We start from the raw sequence: 19,382 nt of genomic DNA, 5'->3' as shown, positions 1-19,382 counted from the left end.
GAGGACTGGAAAGATTTCTGGAGAAGACTCTCAGTGGCTTCTAGCTGTCATAGCTAGGCTCTAATTCTCAAAATTAGTCTAGCCAACTCAGCACATGCCATCATTTTCATAAGCCAGTCTTCTTTCGTTGGGACTTTCTCTTTTAGATGGGTGTGATTCTTACAGGGCCAGATAGTCAGGGGTGGAGGACTGCATTTGATCCTTGGACCTGAAGTTCCTTATGCTGCCCAACTAGTTTCCCGGCCTAGTTCCGTGGAAATGCTCCTTACAAGTGATCAAACATCGGACTGTGTCCCACTGCTGTCTCCAAGTTTGAAAAGACCCTCGGCAAAATTCCTCCCGGTGGACCCCATCATTTGGTAGTGGCTGCAGTGGCAGCAACACTCTGAATCAGTGGTGGGTAGTTGAGAGCCGCCGTTTTAATTTTCTGCCATCCCCCTGATGTAGGATTGCTTCAGAGCTCCTTCCAACTAGAGTTTCTAAGACATAAATCTCACTAGCTCTGCAGGGTCTTCGGGCCGGGGGCCTTCCCAAGCATACCTGGAGATGTCCTGGCCAGGGATGATGGGAGTTGTAGTCTTAGGCAAACAGAGGACACCAGGCAATGCAGAAAGTGTCTGTTTCAATCTGAAGTTCTTTGCCAGCATGCTAAAAACAGATTAAGTTAAAATTAGCAACCAGACTTTTAGGAGTTTTCTTCATGGAATCAAATCCCGCTTGCTAAATCAGAACTCCCGTCCATTTAGAGCAGCAGCAGATTTTCTCCAATTCAAAAATGACAAGGAAGCCTACCAATGAAAATGTTACAGTGTGAATACCCCAACTTACTAGGTACCTGTATGTTTGTGTGTAATCAAAAGCATGGGAAGCAATCCAGAAGCATTCGCTGCTCCTTGAGAAAACATTCAGCAGCTGCAAAGGCCTGGGGACATTTAAAAAAGAAAAAAAAGATCACGTAGTCACTGAGTTTCTGAGTTATTTCCAGGAAGGGAAACTCCTGGTGACTAAAAACTGAGAAAGTGAAACTTAACTCGGGTCTTTGGCGTGAAGGAGCCATGGCTGCTGCTGGGCAGCAGAATCTGGTCCAGAATCTTTGTGATGTAGCCACTTGCTCCATCTGCCTAGAATATTTTAAGGATCCAGTGATCATCCCAGAGTGTGGGCACAACTTCTGCCGGTCTTGCTTGATCCAGCGCTGGGAGGAATCGGAGGCAGAGGCTTCCTGCCCTCAGTGCAGAGAAACAGTCCAGCAAAATAATCTCATCCCCAACCGGCAACTGGCAAACTTCTTGCAATTAATCAAGAATCTCAGCATTCTAGGAAGGAAAGAAGAAGAAAGAAAAGGAGGAGTCTGTGAGGAGCACCAGGAGCCCCTCAAGCTCTTCTGCAAAGTCCACGAAGCCCCCATCTGCCTGGTGTGTGACAGATCCAGGATACATGAAAATCACAAGGTGATTCCTCTGAAGGAGGCTTTGGAGGAATACAAGGTAGGAGATCCCTGGATCTTGAGGGGGAGAAATAGCTTTGGATTCTTCTTTTTAATTCTCAGATCCAAATTAGGCATGGCATTAATTAGTCATTGTTTATTAAGTTAGAAGCAGCCAAGGGGAAGGCTGAGGGCTCCTGGGATGGCTGGGAGGAGGGAGTTGAAGTCTTTCTCTCTGCTGGGTGTGACAAAGGGATCTTTCCTTGAAATAATCACAGCAACTTCAAAGATTTGAACTGGTACCATGGTGGGGAGAGAAAGGGTTAACCTCGTCCACATCCCCCAGCAAGGTTGCTTTGTACTTATTAAGAACACTACAAATGTAAATTGCACATACACAACTAAGTACATGTCTCATTTGGCTAGCAGGATGTTTCCTCAATGCCTTGCAAAGCAGAGAGCAGCAAGAGATCAGCTGGGGGGGGGGCTGGGGGCCAGGAATTCACCAGATGGTGCAGGATCCCCCCCACCCAAGTATATGTTGGAAGCAGATTAGGAGTGGGGGTGGAAGCACCTACTGGTGGGGAGCACGCTTATTCTGGGGGTGGTGTGGGGCCTGTGCAATGAGGTTTCAGTGGGGGGGGGGTCTGCTGAGGATCTCCTCCCACCCCAAATGGCAAAGGACTCAATGGTTCAGAGTAGCATCTGCAAAGACAAGGGTAAAGATGACTTTTTCATGGCAACTTGAAATGGACCTGTGCTATTTTATTTATATATATATATATATATATATATATATATATATATATATATATATATAAAAATGCCTTTTAATCCCTTTTTAAAAATCACTTATTCTACTACAGTCGTTCAAAAATGCTTCTGTGGCATGCAATGCAAATAATGTCAGCTCTGCAAGCAAGGGGTAACCTAACAGGGTCCCTGAGCCCCACAGGGGTGCCGCAGAAAAGAAGGTAGTTGGTCCAGAAAGGTTGAAAACCTATGGACTTTTATTTCCTTCAGTGTACTACAGTGGTACCTTGGGTTAAGTCCTTAATTCATTCTGGAGGTCCGTTCTTAACCTGAAACTGTTTTAACCTGAAGCACCACTTTAGCTAACGGGGCCTCCTGCTGCTGCCGCACAATTTCTGTTTTCATCCTGAAGCAAAGTTCTTAACCTGAGGTATTATTTCTGGGTTAGCGGAGTCTGTAACCTGAGGCGTATGTAACCTGAAGCGTATGTAACCCGAGGTACCACTGTACTTCGCAAGGCCACTGGGCGCAAGAAGCCAGTACTGTATAACATTCATCAACTGTCTGTCTCAATCAAACCTGAGTTTTTCATTTTCTCTTTAGGGAGAGATCTGTAGCCACCTAGAAATTCTGAGGAAAGAGAGAGAGGAAATTCTGGCCTATCAAGCAGACCTGGACAAGGAAAGCAAAGACCTCCTTGTAAGTGTCTTTATTGTTACTAGACAGCAAACAAGCATTTTAAAAATCAAGTCAGGATTGAGGAGGGATGGGGAAATTTGCCCATTTCAGTTTCTCTACATTTCTCATTTTTCCATTTTGTCTGCTTATTCATTTATTATTCTGAAAAGGAATCAGATGTTAGGGTAGCTACCTCCTTGTATAAATATTTTAATACGTACTTTACCCTAATAAATACATTTTTTGTGTGAACATTACTTGGCTGGGTCAACCTTGAAAAATTCAGAGGTGTGAATTTCAAAGGATTGCTCTGTTTCGGTCTCCATATTTTTTCAGCAATTGCAAATTAGGCAAGTTCACCTTTTAATGCAGCTTTGTTTAGTCATTTAGTCATGTCTGACTCTTTGTGACCCCATGGACCAGAGCACGCCAGGCACTCCTGTCTTCCGCTGCCTCCCGCAGTTTGGTCAAACTCATGCTGGTAGCTTCGAGAACACTGTCCAACCATCTCGTCCTCTGTCATTCCCTTCTCTTTGTGCCCTCAACCTTTCCCAACATCAGGGTCTTTTCCAGGGAGTCTTCTCTTCTCATGAGGTGGCCAAAGTATTGGAGTCTCAGCTTCAGGATCTGTCCTTCCAGTGAGCACTCAGGGCTGATTTCCTTAAGAATGGATGGGTTTGATCTTCTTGCAGTCCATGGGACTCTCAAGAGTCTCCTCCAGCACCAAAATTCAAAAGCATCAATTCTTCGGCGATCAGCCTTCTTTATGGTCCAGCTCTCACTTCCATACATCACAACTGGGAAAACCATAGCTTTAACTATACGGACCTTTGTCGGCAAGGTGATGTCTCTGCTTTTAAAGATGCTGTCTAGGTTTGTCATTGCTTTCCTCCCAAGAAGTAGACGTCTATTAATTTTGTGTCTGCTGTCACCATCTGCAGTTATCTCTCACTGCCTCCATTTCTTCCCCTTCTATTTGCCAGGAGGTGATGGGACCAGTGGTCATGATGTTAGTTTTTTTGACGTTGAGCTTCAGACCATATTTTGCGCTCTCCTCTTTCACCGTCATTAAGAGGTTCTTTATTTCCTCCTCACTTTCTGCCATCAAGGTTGTGTCATCTGCATATCTGAGGTTGTTGATATTTCTTCCAGCGATCTTAATTCTGGCTTGGGATTCATCCAGTCCAGCTTTTCACATGATGAATTCTGCATATAAGTTAAATAAGCAGGGAGACAATATACAGCCTTGTCGTACTCCTTTCCCAATTTTGAACCAATCAGTTCATATCCAGTTCTCACTGTAGCTTCTTGTCCCACATAAAGATTTCTCAGGAGAGAGATGAGGTGATCAGGCACTCCCATTTCTTTAAGAACTTGCCATAGTTTGCTGTGGTCGACACAGTCAAAGGCTTTTGCATAGTCAATGAAGCAGAAGTAGATGTTTTTCTGGAACTCTCTAGCTTTCTCCATAATCCAGCATGTTTGCAATTTAGTCTCTGGTTCCTCTGCCCCTTTGAAATCCAGCTTGCACTTCTGGGAGTTCTTGGTCCACATACTGCTTAAGCCTGCCTTGTAGAATTTTAAGCATAACCTTGCTAGCATGTGAAATGAATGCAATTGTGTGCTGGTTGGAGCATTCTTTGGCACTGCCCTTCTTTGGGACTGGGATGTACACTGATCTTCTCCAATCCTCTGGCCACTGTTGAGTTTTCCAAACTTGCTGGCATATTGAGTTAATGCAGATAGATTGAGTTTATTTCCCATTTTCATTTATTATGTGAATAGCAGTCAAGGAGGAGCCTGAGGACTTGTGAGCTGATAGGGTGCAAGCAGTTCAATTCAAATCCTGATTTACTATAAATATTACTTTAAAAATTGTCTTTCCTCCTCTGTTTCTGTTGCCTTTCTACACCTAAATGGCACCAGTCTAAACTGAGAGGTGTTTTATGTCCCTGGATGTTCTCTGAACAACTATGAACTCTGGTTATGCCATACCCAAAAACATGCAGGGAACATCCATGGCTAGAAAAAATGCTTCTTGCTTTAGGATGTAGCCCTCTGCAAAACAGAAGTCAACAGAAATAGCAATGGAGAGGGCCTCCCCTCAAAATAGATGTTTACTTCTTTAGCCACTGGAGGTTGGTTTCATGTCTCTGAAGAATCAGAAGTGCCCTCCCTGTGGAATTCTCACTATTCTCTTCCTGATGTTTTGAAAACTGACCATCTTCCACACTCCTTTTTTCTTGCAGAAATTAACAGAAACGGAGAGGCTGAAGATTGTGGAGAAGTTCAGACAACTGCGCCAGTTTCTGGAAGAACACGAAAAACATCTGCTGACTCATGTGGAAGAGGTGGAGAAGGAGATTTCAGGGAGAAGGGATGAGCAGCAGGCCAGACTCTCCAGGAAACTCTCCTCTCTTGAGAAGATCATCCAGGAGATGGAGGAGAAGAGTCAGCAGCCAGCGAGTGAACTCCTGCAGGTAAGATGGTGGCAGGAACAGCCCAAGGCTCCAGGAAAAGGCTGCCTCCAATCCTGTCTGTGCCCCTTTCATGTATGCAAGGAGTGCAGGGGATCAGATGATGGAGCCTCTAGTCAGGTTTGTAATGGACAGGAAGATCCAAGAGACCTGGGATGCTGAACTCACCTGAATGCAGACTAGAGATTCATCTGTGTTCTTGATGGAACGGGAGGTGATCTTCTGCTCTTTGCTGATGCTTTGTCTCCGAATGCCTTTCAGCTGTGGGGGGCTTCGTCTGGGATGCGTTCAGGCCTCCTTCCGACATGAGCCAGTCTCTTGAGCAAGCTTCTCTTCCCATTCCCTCCACAACTTCTGGGTTGATCCCCTTCCCCATGGATACAGATTGGCCCAAAATGGTGCTCAGTCACAGTGACCAAAGAGCAAGACAGAGGGACTCATCCAGACTGCCGCTTGTCTCACCCCTTTCCTCCAGGAAAACCCACTGTTTACTGCTGAATTAGAGCAAACCTCAGCCAGGTTTTCTCCAGACTGACGTTTGCTTTGATGATACACTAAGGAGCAGGTTTTTCCTGAGGGAAAGTGGCAGGGCAAAGACAAAACCAATTGGACTCGTGTTTTCTGGGCACAGGAAAAGCAGAAGTGTGGATGAGCCCAAAGAAACACTGAGCTCTTTTATTACCCCTCTGGAGGCATTTTATGCTGCAGGTGCTTTTTTTTACTTCCAGATGGAAAATAGAATTTGAAATTTGGGGACTGGGACAGTGCCCTGGCAGGATTATCCTGTAGGCTTATGTATGTCTGAATCACACAATGCAAACTGGATTAAAGTTATTAAATTATGGATATGTGGAGAACTTGAAATCAGAACAATTAATAATTTCAGATTGGAAAAATAAAAGCTGTGAGAAACCCAAACTGGCTGATTCCGCCATCCCTACCCAAAACCTTGGCATGTGCCAGGCAGACTGACATCCGAGGGGCAGGGTCTGAGGGGGTCTTCCTAGTGTGGCCTGTGGTGTGCAGTGAATTCCCTTCTCCTTTTCCCTCTAGGATGTGAGAAGGACCTTGCAGAGGTAAGTGGATCTGGCTCATTTCCATTAGTATCACTCCATGAGGCCGGGATGCAAGAACCTCAGACATGGCCCTCCAGGGGCTGCAAGGGGGGAGACTGTAGGACTCACTCCCGGCAGCACCTCACAGGTAAAAGCAGGGCCCCCTCTTTGGAACTTGTAGCCCCCCAATTCTCCCTCCAAGGTTCAAGGTCAGCTGCCTCCTCCCTCCCTCCCCACATCACTTCACAAAGGGATGGGGGCTCTTTTCTTTCTCTTGAACTTTCTGCTCATGGACTTTTTGGTAATTTCAAACATCTAGAAGAGAAAGTGCCAAAGATGCTTGGGAAGAGCTCAGGATGTACCAACAGATTTCAATGTCCAAGTAGCATCTTGTCCAAGTAGCAGCCACCCAACTCTTGGCAGCTTTGGACATCACTCACATCCTCTGGAGAAGCTCAGGGAGGGAGGGGCTGCAGGCATTCCACCTCAGGGGTTTGGTTCTTAAGTCCTGGCATCTTCCCAGAAAGTTGTTAGGGGGCAGCATTTTTGGAAGCCATGGGAGCCCTCTGGTGGTGTCGCTTGGGGTTACATCTTGTCCCTTGTGCTGTTTAGCATCCTTACGAAGCCACTGACCAGGGCTTGGAGGTGGGTGTCAAGAGATGAAGCTGAATCCTGAAATTACCTGTTGGGAAATGAACTTCAACTTTGTTCATGTTATTGAAATCTCCTGCAATAATTAGGGAGATGGGGCCACAATGGGGCCATTCATTGTTTTTCTTTTCATCAGGTATGAGGAAAGAGAGAGTCCAGAGAAGCCACTGGCTTTCCCTCCAGAGCTGAGGAACAGGATCTTGGAATCCTGTGATCTAAATCACCTTGTGGAGGATACAATGAGACAATGGGAAGGTAATGAAAAATGGCTGCCAGGATTTCACACTGGGAATTCTGTTACTTCTTCAGAACTGGACATGCCAGGCTCTTATTGCATGGAATTGAGTAACCCCAGGATACCTTCCTTCTTGGTGCTCCAGCCTTCATTTCCTGTCCCCCAGAATGGCCCATGTATATTGTGACGCTGGGAAAGAAAGCCTGAACCAGAGTGTAGAGCAAAGTCAGGATTTTTTCCTGCAATGTGCATCTGTTTACAATTATACAGAACCTCCTTTTCCTTGTGTTTCCCCGTCTACACAATCTGAGTTTGTCTTTTGGAGGTTCTTCTGCTCTGAGTGGAGTCAAAGGGCATTGAGAAGCCCCCAGTTCCCCCTCTGCCTCCTGCTCAGGCTTGTTTCTCAGCCGTGGAGCCAAGGCCTGAGCCGTCTCCTCCTCAGACGTCCCCCTGCAGCTGCCATATCTAGGGCTTCAGCCTTCAAGATATCCTGAGAGTTCCCACATTGAGAGTGGAAGCAAGAGCACATGAGCCTCAAAGGGCACAATTATGCTTGTTAACAATCTGAAAGATTTGTAGAAGGTTTGTGAGGAAGGAATTCCTTTTGCATGAGATCTCTGCCAATCCTTCCTCATCAGCTTTCGCTTCTCCTTATGTTTCAGAATTTTAGTTTTAATGATTCCCCCCACCACTTTTCTTGGGGAAGATGTTAAGGCTGCCTCCATCTCCCCTCTGCATCCTTTTACGGGATTCCTATTGTCCTGCCTCCTCTCTAGCCCTCCACTATAGACACCAATTTTAGTGACAAAACTCAATGAATATCAGGATTTATGCTGAATATTTTTATTCTGATATTTGTAAGCTTGCTTTACGATTATGGAGTTTTAAAGCTTTCGTGGTTTTCATAGATTCTTTCTATGATTTTCTTGTTTATAGTTATTTTTTCTACTTCTTAATCTTTTTCTTGAATTTGAAGATGCTACGTTATGAAGCGTTACTTTTGTATGGAGATTTATTTCAGGTGGAAGAGTGTTGCCCTTACACTTTATACCTTTTTGCTTCCTCAGATGCTCTGCTGCTCAAAGAACAGCTTCAGGAAGGTAAATTTCATGGGGAGAACAGTTTCACAGGAGGGATGGGGACTGATATTTCATGGGTGTTGAACCATTTGTGCTGCAGACTTTGGGACCCCCATCAATGGCGTAACTCTGGGTAACAGACCTCTAGTGGTGTTTGGGTTCTTTCTATGTCCCATGAATGAACTGGAGAGGGTTTGAAGGCATGGATTGGGGGCAGAGCTGTTCCCTGTGAAGAACCTGCACATCAGTCTGGGACTAATGGAAGAGTTCCATTCCTGCCTGTCATTTCACTGGTTTTCCACTTGATTTTTTACTTTTATTTTTATCTATTTCATAAAATTTATATATTGCTTGATATATAGTACCTTTCAAGAGTCTTAAAGGACTCACACTTCTTATGAGATCGACCCCATTCAATGAAGGAGGACTTCCCAATGCATGAAACCCCTGGAATTACATTTTAAAGCTCTGCCAATTCTTCCTCTGGAATTTGGTTTGTCATCATGCTTGAAAATGCCAGCTTCAGTAGCTATTACCCACCTGTTTATACTTGGGTCAGATCTTAACGTTCCTTCAGCTCTCTTTGGGATCTTTTTAAAAGGTGGAAATGGCACTTCCGGCCTTCCAGTCATCCAGTATGGATCTCTATTTCATTCATGAATTCAAATTGATTTTATTTTGCAATTTTCTAGTATGGAGTATCATTTCTGGTTTTCTGAGGATGGAAGCAAGAGTACATGAGCCCCAAAGGGCACAATTATGCTTGTGAAGAACCTTAAAGATTTGTAGAAGGTTTGTGAGGAAGGGTTTCCTTTTGCACGAGAGCTCTGCCAGTCCTTCTACAGCAACCTTTGCTTCTACATGTGTTTCACAATTTCCCCCCCCCCCCACTTTACTTGGGGAAGATGTTAAGGCTGCCTCCATCTCCCCTCTGCATCCCTTGACGGGATTCCTATTGCTCTGCCTCTCCTCCAGTCCTCCAATGTAGAGCCCAATTTAGGGACAAAGTTCAGAGACCAGCAGGATTCATGCTGAATATTTTTATTCTCTTATTTGTAAGCTTGCTTTATGATTATGGAGTTTTAAAGCTTTCGTGGTTTTCATAGATTCTTCCTATGATTTTCTTGTTTATAATTATTTTTTCTACTTCTTAATCTTTTTCTTGAATTTGAAGATGCTACGTTACGAAGCGTTACTTTTGTATGGAGATTTATTTCTGGTGGAAGAGTGTTGCCCTTACACTTTATATCTTTTTGCTTCCTCAGATGCTCTGCTATTCAGTGAACAGATTCAGAAAGGTAAATTTACAGGGGAGGAACAATTTGACAGGAGGGATGGGGACTGATATTTCATGGCTGTTGAACCATCTTTTCTGCAGACTTTGGGACCCCCATCAATGGTGTAACTCTGGGTAACAGTCCTCTAGTGGTGTTTGGGTTCTTTGTCTGTCCCGTGAATGAACTGGGAGGGAGGTTGAAGGCTTGGATTGGGGGCAGAGCTTGTCCCTGAGAAGAACCTGCACACCAGTCTGGGTTCCTTTCTTGCCTATAGACTATTAATGTGGTTTTCCCCTTAATTTTATAGATTTTGCTTTCTTTCATAAAATTTATATACTGCTTGATTGTGGGGAAAAGCCTCAGAGCCTTACAATATGTTACAAAAGCCCTTAAGGAGAATCCTGCAGGGTCAGTCCAATGTCCATTTTGTCGAGTTCTCATGTATAAGGAATAAGTGTGTTAAGAAGGGCACCCACAAGCACCCAGTCCCTCCTCCGCCTCCTGCCAGGCTGGTCTCCCAGCAGCAGAGCCAAGGCCTGAGCCGCCTTTTCCTCAGAGTTTCAACCTCACCAGCCATTTCTCGTGCTTCAGCCATCCCCATCTCCTCAGAGTTCCCACAGTTCTTTTGAGATCAGCCCCATTCCATGAGGGAGGACTCCCCATTGCACGAGACCCTTGGAAGTACAGTGCAAAGCTCTGCCGATTTTCCCTCTGCAATTTGGTTTGTCAGCATACTTGGAAATTCCAGTTTCAACAGCTTTCCCCCACCAGTTTATTTGGGGCAGATGTTAAACCTTTCTTCATCCATCCAGTTCAGATCCCCATTTCATTTGTGGATTTTGAATGATTGTATTCTGCCATTTTCTAGTGTGGTTCAACCTTTCTGATTTTCCCATGAAATCATGGAATAGCAGAGTTTGAAAGGATCCCAAGGATCATCTAGTCCAGCCCCCTGCAATGCAGGAATTACAACTAAACACATTAATGGTTTTAATTCCTTAGGCTTAGTGATATTACATTCTCAAGAATAATCTTTTGGAGAATATTTAACATCACTACTTAGACCTACAGCTGTCGTCTTTGCAATTATTTGTTCTAAGATTTAATCTTTTGCTTGAAATAAGGAAACAACAGATGCTATGTTATGGTGATGTTTTGTAAAAAAGATTTAATTTATTTAGCTATTGCATTGTAGCCTGTTAAGCCTGTCTTTTTGCTTCCTCAGATGTTCAGTCATTCAGAAATCTTCAGAGAGGTAAATTTCACATGGAGACCCCAATTCACAAGAGTCTCTTTTGTACAGCTTGACTCTGGCCCCTGCTGTTTGTACCACAAAGGAAGAGAGGGTGGATTTAAAGGTGCAGAAGGGGGGGAGAGAAACTGCCCAGAAGGATCAGATAAAAGAGGGAAGAGTTTCATCCCTGCCTAGAGAGAGTTGGGTTGCTTTTCCATGTGACCTTTTTCAGGACTGGTTGCCACATGTCCTCTTTTTCTCAGACAGGTCCTCTACTTTCATGATTAAAATTCTCCCCTGGGTGGATTTTTAAAATTTTTATATTTGGCAAAATGTTTCAGGTTGTTTGGTTTGGTTTACAGTAACCCATGAAATTTTTTCTCATGCATTAGACTCAGATCTAAGGCACCCAGCTAAGCTAGCCTAGAGCAAAGAATCGCAACAGAGCAGCATCTTAAGCTAGCCACATACTGTATAAAACCCTTCTCTTGTGGCTGAACTAAAAGGATGCTGGCTCAGCTACAAGATCTTGAGGAAAGAGTCTGGGAGGGCAAGAGTTAACACCCCCCTGCCCTTAAGGAGAGTCCATATGTACATGTTTAACAGTTTAATAAATTGTTCTGTGCACACTTGCGTTCACAAAGATGTGAACATGAGCCCAAATACTTTAATGTGGCAAGCGAGGGAGCAATATGTATTATTGTTGTTGTTGTTGTTGTTGTTGTTGTTGAAAGTTAAGAACATTGCTACTAGCAGTATATCACAGCTTCGAAAGCCTACATAGAGTAGGGGGATTTAAAATGAATGTCGTCATAGCGATCCATGGTTAAGAGTAGAAGTTGGCAAATGTGTCCTCTTTTTTGCTCTTCAAAATATGGCAACTCTACACTTGCCTATTATGACTGTCTCAGCCCCTGATTGGTAACCTTTTGAGTTATTCCCCCTTTCCCCCAGGGAACTAGTCTTATGGTTTATATTAATTCCAAAAGAGAAGCATGGATTAATAAGTCCTTTGTAAAATTGCCCTGCCACCTGACTTCTCTTCCCTGGCGGCAAGCCCCAAACTTCCAAGATGGTGGGGAGGAAGGCAAGGAGAGACCAAGTGGGTGAGAGAGATGGTGAGCAGGAATAAACAGGCTCCCCGCGTAACACAATTTTCACTTATGGGCACGAGGGCCCAGAACATAACCCCCTATACAGTATATGGTTTTGTGTTGTATTTTTATTCTGGGAACAACCCCGAGACTGATGGATGAAGGGCAGTAGGTAAATGTTGTTGTTGTTGTTGTTAGAACAGGGGGGTCCTCATCCCCCACCCCAACCCAGAGGTCCCCAAAGGCCATTTCCCACAGATATTATCAGAGGAAAGCAGCTTCTCTCCTCTCCTGCCTCCTCCAATTCTCCTCTCTTTCTCCTTAGATAACACAGAAGAGATGAGTAAAAGGGTTCCTGGGTGGTTTTTCCCCTTAGAAAATGCCTGGGTTGAGAGGAGGGCAGGGACAATACACATTGAATATAAGAAAGTGAAGGAAACTGATTTAAAAACCAACAAGGAAGATACTTTGTTGTGACATGGGGTTTGTGATTTCAGCTCTCTTGACATAATATGCTGGAGACAGTTCTGTAGTAACACTTCTTTATTAAAGCAAACAAGACTGAGACCTGAGGAGGGGAGAGCTACATTTATAGGGACAGGGAACTAGCTAGAAAGGATACATTTTGGAGGGAACAATATCAGGCAATCACAGTCCTGCCTTTTGGAGGAAACCAATAAGACAGAGGATCCAAATACAGCAGCTTAAATGAACCAATAGTAGCTGTACCCTCTGGAACCAAAAGGCAGTTACTTTACCCTAACGCAAATACAGACAATAATAATACAGATATAAAATCCTTTGACTCAATACACAACATATTTATTCTGATGAAAGTCTGCAAGGAGTCTCAGTCTTGCATGTGATCCAAATAAATCCCATTCCTCTGAAATGGAATCTGGGTTTTTCGGGGTTGTTTATTATTATTAGTGTTGTGTATTGAGGCAGGACTGTGATTGCCTGATATTGTTCCCTCCAAAATGTATCCTTTCTAGTTAGTTCCCTGTCCCTATAAATGTAGCTCTCCCCTCCTCAGTTCTCAGTCTTGTTTGCTCTAATAAAGAAATGTTACTACAGAACTGTCTCCAGCATATTATGTCAAGAGAGCTGAAATCACAAACCCCACGTCACAACAACTGGCGACGAAGTTGGGATCCGGAATGCTGAGGAGCGGTTAAACGCAGCCCTGCCTCAGAGTCCGGATTGTAGCTAAGAACAAGACTCACTGGCCAGCTGAGAAGACGACCCTGCCCACAGGACAATGGAGAGTCCAAGGGTATTGGAGCCCTTCCAGCCATCAGAGCCCCACACGTGGGAAGACTACGTTGAACGCTTCGAGTTCTTCGCAGTGGCTCAAGGGATCACCGATGCCAGCAAAAGAAGGGCCACATTCCTGAGCTACTGTGGGCCTGAGACCTTCAAGCTGGCCAAGGCATTGCTTGCTCCAGCGAAGCTAAGTGAAGACACCTCTCAAAGATATTCTTGCCTGCCTGACAAGCCATTTGGCGCCTACTGAGACCAAGATGGCCCGGCGGTTGGAGTTTCATAAGAGGCAGCAGCGTGCTGGGGAGTCTGTATCTGCATTCCTAGCTGAACTGCGGAAGCTCGCTCAGCACTGCGACTTCCATGATCTGGAAGAGACTCTCCTGGATCGGTTTATCGGTGGTCTGAGCAGCAAGAAAGCCAGAAGACGCATTGTGGCTAAAGAAGAGGTTACCCTTGCTTCAGCCTTGAAGGAGGCCACCGCCACGGAGAATTATGAAAGAGAGGAGCTTGATGCCAGTCGCAAGGCCCCTAAGCCACAGATAGAAGTTGCGCATGCCATGGACGAGCTAGAGGCTACTCCGAGCCAAAGCCCAGTCCGTGGGGTCGAGTCAGTGCGTCAGGCCTGCACAGTGCACAAAGATCACCGAGGCAGGTGCCCTGGTTGTGGCGGAAACCATGAGCGGAAGAGTTGTCGTTTCCGGGATGCTATGTGCCGGACGTGCGGGAAGACAGGTCACATCGCCAGGGTCTGTAGATCGGCAGCGTTGGGAGCGACAGGAGCACCTAGACTGGAGCATCGCAGACCGTCCACGGCAAACCATGTTCTAAAGGACTGCCACTACGTAATGGAGATCAACGGGAGGGTTGTGCAGTTTCCAGCGCAAGGCAAGGCACACGTCAAGGTGAAGATTGAGGGTCAGCTGTGCGACATGGAGGTGGACTCCGGATCTGGATTCACTATCGTGTTGGACCAGACCGCGAGGACATTCTTCCCCAGGGGTAAGTTGCCCCCTCTGGAGCCCTTCCCGGCAACTTTGCAGTCATACTCAGCGGGCCGCATCCATGTCATGGGAATGTGTGCCGTGAGAGTACAGTTCCGGGACAAACAGGCGGTACTCAAACTGGTGATTGCAAAGGGCAGTCGCCCCAGTCTCCTGGGCACTGACTGGTTCCCCGCCCTGGGACTGAGTATATCAGGGCTTAATTCAATCCAAACCTGCCCTGAGATGAGCGAGGTATTATGCAAAGAATTTGCTGGTCTCTTTAATGGAAAACTGGGTTGTTATAAAGGGCCCCCAGTTGACTTCGAATTGGACCCTGGGGTGGCCCCAATCCGACTCAAACCAAGGCGAGTGCCATTTGCACTGCAACCCAAGATCGAAGCAGAGCTGGATAAATTGGTCAAGCAGGGAGTTCTCTCACCCGTGGACTCTGCTAAATGGGAGACTCCAATCGTCACGCCCCTTAAAGCAAATGGGGAAGTCAGGATCTGTGCAGATTACAAATGTACTATCAATAAGGCACTCAGGGGAAATTCCTACCCCATTCCAGTCGTATCACATCTGTTGGCTAAACTGGCTGGGGGCAAGGTGTTCGCCAAAATTGACCTGGCACAAGCTTACCAACAGCTGCCAGTAACCCCACAATCAGCGGAAGCACAGACTATTGTCACACATAAAGGGGCGTTCAGAGTTAACAGATTACAATTTGGAGTTTGTGTGGCCCCAGGGATTTTTCAAGAGCTCATGGAACGCCTGTTAAGAGGTCTGCCGGGGGTCTTGCCATTTTTTGATGACGTTTTGATTGCTGGAAAAGACCCACAGGAACTGGTTGCGCGTGTCCGTGCAGTGTTGCTCAAGTTCAAGGAGGTGGGGTTGCAACTGAAAAAGGAAAAATGCAGTTTTGGGGTGCCAACTGTGGATTTCTTGGGGTTTAAAATTGATGCATCAGGCATCCACCCCACAGATGCTAAGATTAAGGCCATCATCGAGGCACCACGACCACAGAACAAGACGGAGTTGCAGTCATTCCTGGGACTTATTAACTTTTATCATTCGTTCTTACCCCAGAAAGCTTCGGTAGCTGAACCATTACATCGACTGTTGCAGAAAAAGAATGTGTGGTGATGGGGGCAGGGGCAGCAGAAGGCTTTTGACTCCTTGCGAGGAATGCTGAGTAGCAGGAGCGTCCTTGCTCATTATGATGAGTCGAAGCCACTGGTCCTGGCATGTGATGCCTCTCAATACGGCCTGGGGGCGGTGCTGAGTCACAGGGAACCGGATGGGTCGGAAAAGCCCATCTCTTTCTATTCCCGTACGTTGTCGCCCACGGAGCGCAACTATGCTCAAATTGACAAAGAGGCTCTTGCAATTGTGGCAGGAATCAAAAAGTTCCATGATTATGTGTATGGTCGCCATTTCTCCATTGAAACGGACCACAAACCACTGTCAGGGTTGTTCAACCCGAACAAACAAACGCCACAAATTCTCTCCCCCAGAATGTTGCGTTGGTCTATATTCCTGAACGGGTTCCAGTACACCTTGACCCATGTGCCGGGGAAACGGTTGTGCCACGCTGATGCGCTGAGTCGATTGCCTCTTCCTGGCGGGAGCAATGAGGATCCTGCTCCAGCGGAGCATATAATGATGCTGGAAACACTTCCGGGGGCTCCTGTAACGGCTACTGATATAGCTGAGAAAACGAGGAAAGATGCTGTCCTCTCCCGTGTGCTCACTTGGGTGGGGAGGGGGTGGCCAGGTGGTCCGCATGAAGACAAATTCAGGCCTTATGCGACAAGGCAGCACGAGTTGTCCATGCATAAGGGTTGTCTCCTGTGGGGAGATAGGGTGATCATCCCAGCACCACTGAGAAACAGGGTTCTTGAGACGCTTCACATGGGACACCCGGGAATGGTCAGGATGAAGTCGCTAGCCCGATGTTATGTGTGGTGGCCTGGAATGGACCAGAACATAGAACAATGGGTACGAACATGCAAGGCATGCCAAGAGGTGCGGCCAGAAGTGGCCAGAGCACCAGTTCACTGGTGGGAGCAGTCCAGATCTCCCTGGAGCCGGCTGCACTTAGATTTTGCTGGGCCATTCCAGGGGAAGGTCTTTTTGGTTATCGTCGATGCATATTTCAAGTGGTTAGAAGTGGCGATGGTCCCTAGCATGGCATCAGCTGCCGTAATCAAGGTGTTGAGGCAGCTGTTTGCAACCCACGGGTTACCTGAGACCATTGTATCAGATAATGGGGCAGCTTTTGTATCCCAAGAATTCAGGGCATTCTTGGCTGATAACTTCATAAGAGGGGTCACATCCGCACCCTTTCACCCATCCTCCAATGGGCAGGCTGAGCGCATGGTAAGAACAGCCAAAGAATCCATTGTGCGCTTAATGGAGGGTAACTGGTCAGCTCGCATTGCGCGAATGTTATTTTTGCAGCATGCGACGCCCTGTACTGCGACGGGCAAGTCGCCAGCTGAGCTGCTCTTGGGTAGAAGACTGGTAACGGTGCTGGATTATGTCCACCCCGATAAAATGCCAAACCGTAATTCAAGAGCAACCCCCCAGGCTGAGGCTGACACAACAAGGTATCTCGCCCCTGAAGATCTGGTCTGGGTGAGGAACTATTCACGAGGTTCGCGGTGGGTGGCTGGTGTGGTCACCCGGACTAGTGGACCTGTGTCCTATTATGTGACCTTGGAAAATGGGCAAGTTTGGAAGAGACATATAGATCAGCTGAGGCGCCGGGCACTCAGCAGGGAGGGGTCAGATAATTCATCCCCGGCTAACGACGCAGAGCTGCAAGACCAGAGTGAAAATGGCCCAGAGGTGCAGTCACCAGGGGCTTCAGCAAATGAACCAGGGTCTGCTAGTCCTCAGGATGATGAGGTACAGGTAGGGGACCCTGCGATGTCTGGGACTCCATCTGTTCCTGACGAAACCCCTATAGCACCCCCCCTACCACAGGTAACATCCAATCCAGAACCGGCAACACCTGTTGTCAGGAGATCAAGTAGAAGTTGTAGGACCCCACAGTACCTGAGAGATTACGTCTGCGGTGCTCACTAGGGGGGGAGGGGTGTTGTGTATTGAGTCAAAGGATTTTATATCTGTATTATTATTGTCTGTATTTGCATTAGGGTAAAGTAACTGCCTTTTGGTTCCAGAGGGTACAGCTACTATTGGTTCATTTAAGCTGCTGTATTTGGATCCTCTGTCTTATTGGTTTCCTCCAAAAGGCAGGACTGTGATTGCCTGATATTGTTCCCTCCAAAATGTATCCTTTCTAGTTAGTTCCCTGTCCCTATAAATGTAGCTCTCCCCTCCTCAGTTCTCAGTCTTGTTTGCTCTAATAAAGAAATGTTACTACAGAACTGTCTCCAGCATATTATGTCAAGAGAGCTGAAATCACAAACCCCACGTCACAACAATTAGTATTAGTATTATTATTATCAAGATGTCCGTTTCTGTCTCTTGGCTGACTCTGCCTAATCTTCTCTTTCCCTCATCCTCTCCCCCACAGCAAATGTCACTCTGGATCCAGACACAGCCCATCCCAGGCTCATCCTGTCCGAGGATCAGAAAAGCGTGAGAAGGGGAGAAAAACCTCAAGCCCTGCCTGATAATCCTGAGAGATTCAGTGACTGGCTTTGTGTGTTGGGACGTGAGGGATTCACAGCAGGCAGACATTTCTGGGAAGTCACTGTGGGAATTGGGGAATTGTGGGTTTTGGGGGTTGCCAGGAAGTCTGTGAGGAGAAAGGGCAGCTTCTCCTTAAGGCCTGAGGAAGGGATCTGGGCTGTGGAGAAGTTGAGAGAGAAGTACTGGGCCTGGACATCCCATTTTCCTTCTCATCTGTCCCTGAGTGAGGAGCCCAGGAGGATCCGGGTGACTCTGGACTATGAAGGGGGACGTGTGTCTTTTTCTGACGCTGACTCAGGAGCCAAACTCTACACGTTCTCAGGAGCCTCGTTCTCTGGCGAGACCCTCCTCCCTTTCTTTCATCTGTGGGGAAATTATAAAACCCACCTCAGTATCTCCTGAGGAGACTAAATCTGCCTCTCAGGCCCAGCAGAAGTTTCTCTCCAGACCAGAGTGACTGATATAAAAAACATTTACCCGCCAAGAGCACATTGGGCAGTTTTCCAAGAGCCCTTTGAGAGGATTCATTCCAGTCAAAATCAGCAGAAATAACAAAACAAAAATGGGTTGCTCTTGCTTTGCATTTTCCTTCCTTTTCCCAGAATTCCCTCTGCAGCTTACTTCTTAGAGAGACAGTCACACTTTTAGGAGTCCTAATAAATTTTCTCACCTTCAATCTTGTTTTCCTTTTGAGATGTCTGATTTGGCAGAGGACGAGACTCTCAATCCCACGGTTGTGGGTCTGAGCCCCACATGGGCAAATGTTTCCTGCACTGCAGAGGGTGGGAATAGATGACCCTCAGGACCCCTCACAACTCCGCAATTCTAGGAAACCTTCCTCTCCCCACAAGACCTTATGCAGCTGTGAAAATGCATGCATCATTGGATTAATAGATGACTAAAAAACGAACCCCTTCCCCCACGTCAGGCAGGATAGCTCCTTGCTCTGGAGACCTCAGACGGGAAGAGAAAGAAAAAGAAATTGAACAGGGCATCATCTTCAAATGGCCTCTGCAAATACAGCCTCGCCATCTCCACACGTTGTCAGAAGTAAACCTTATTGCATTGAGTGCGGCTTCTGCTCAGTTAAATGTGTTTTGAGTGGATGCATTAACGTTCCATATTTACAGGCTGGATTCTGTATATTGGGGGCATCAAATGGGGTGTCCTCTGGATAATGCTGGACTCCAACTCCCCTCTGACCCATCAGCATGGCCAGGGGACAGAGAGGATGGGAATTGCAGTCCAGCAGCTTCCGGAAGGGGCTCCATGGCCTGTGCTGCCCCATACATTACGCAGGGCACCTTCCCTGTGTTCCTGAGCCCCACCCCAAATACACAGTGCTCCCCCAAGGAGCGTCATTTCGGCAGCAGGTGCATCTGATTTCTATCCTGGGATACTAAGAGCTAGAACAACACATGCCTGTGGAATTGACCCCTCTCAAAGATCAGGCAGGACTCTCTGGCTCCACTATCAGGGCCACTGACTACTGACCAGTGCAGCCTGCTCTC

At 46.5% G+C, this 19,382-nt stretch overlaps 1 protein-coding gene across 3 annotated transcripts; it reads left to right on the top strand.

Moving 5' to 3' along the window:
- Positions 1–605: 605 nt before the first annotated feature.
- LOC128409051 (zinc finger protein RFP-like) lies at positions 606–18,547 on the top strand. Of its 3 annotated transcripts, none has more exons than XM_053379245.1 (8): positions 606–1,487; positions 2,783–2,878; positions 5,107–5,337; positions 6,388–6,410; positions 7,177–7,295; positions 8,343–8,375; positions 10,857–10,886; positions 17,753–18,547. In XM_053379245.1, exons 1-8 carry the CDS (start codon positions 1,056–1,058, stop codon positions 18,271–18,273), a joined length of 1,485 nt encoding a protein of 494 aa, XP_053235220.1. In that variant the 5' UTR covers positions 606–1,055; the 3' UTR covers positions 18,274–18,547. The 3 variants fall into 3 exon arrangements, with proteins under 3 accessions (XP_053235220.1, XP_053235219.1, XP_053235221.1); XM_053379244.1 differs by lacking the exon at positions 8,343–8,375 and adding an exon at positions 9,620–9,652 and having other exon boundaries at positions 611–1,487; XM_053379246.1 differs by lacking the exons at positions 8,343–8,375; positions 10,857–10,886 and adding an exon at positions 9,620–9,652 and having other exon boundaries at positions 971–1,487.
- The last annotated feature ends 835 nt before the right edge of the window (positions 18,548–19,382 follow it).

This window comes from Podarcis raffonei, chromosome 2 (genome assembly GCF_027172205.1).
Source record: "Podarcis raffonei isolate rPodRaf1 chromosome 2, rPodRaf1.pri, whole genome shotgun sequence".
Classification (NCBI taxonomy): domain Eukaryota; kingdom Metazoa; phylum Chordata; class Lepidosauria; order Squamata; family Lacertidae; genus Podarcis; species Podarcis raffonei.
The sequence above is the reverse complement of the archived record's forward strand: the minus strand, read 5'-3'. Positions and strand labels throughout refer to the sequence as shown.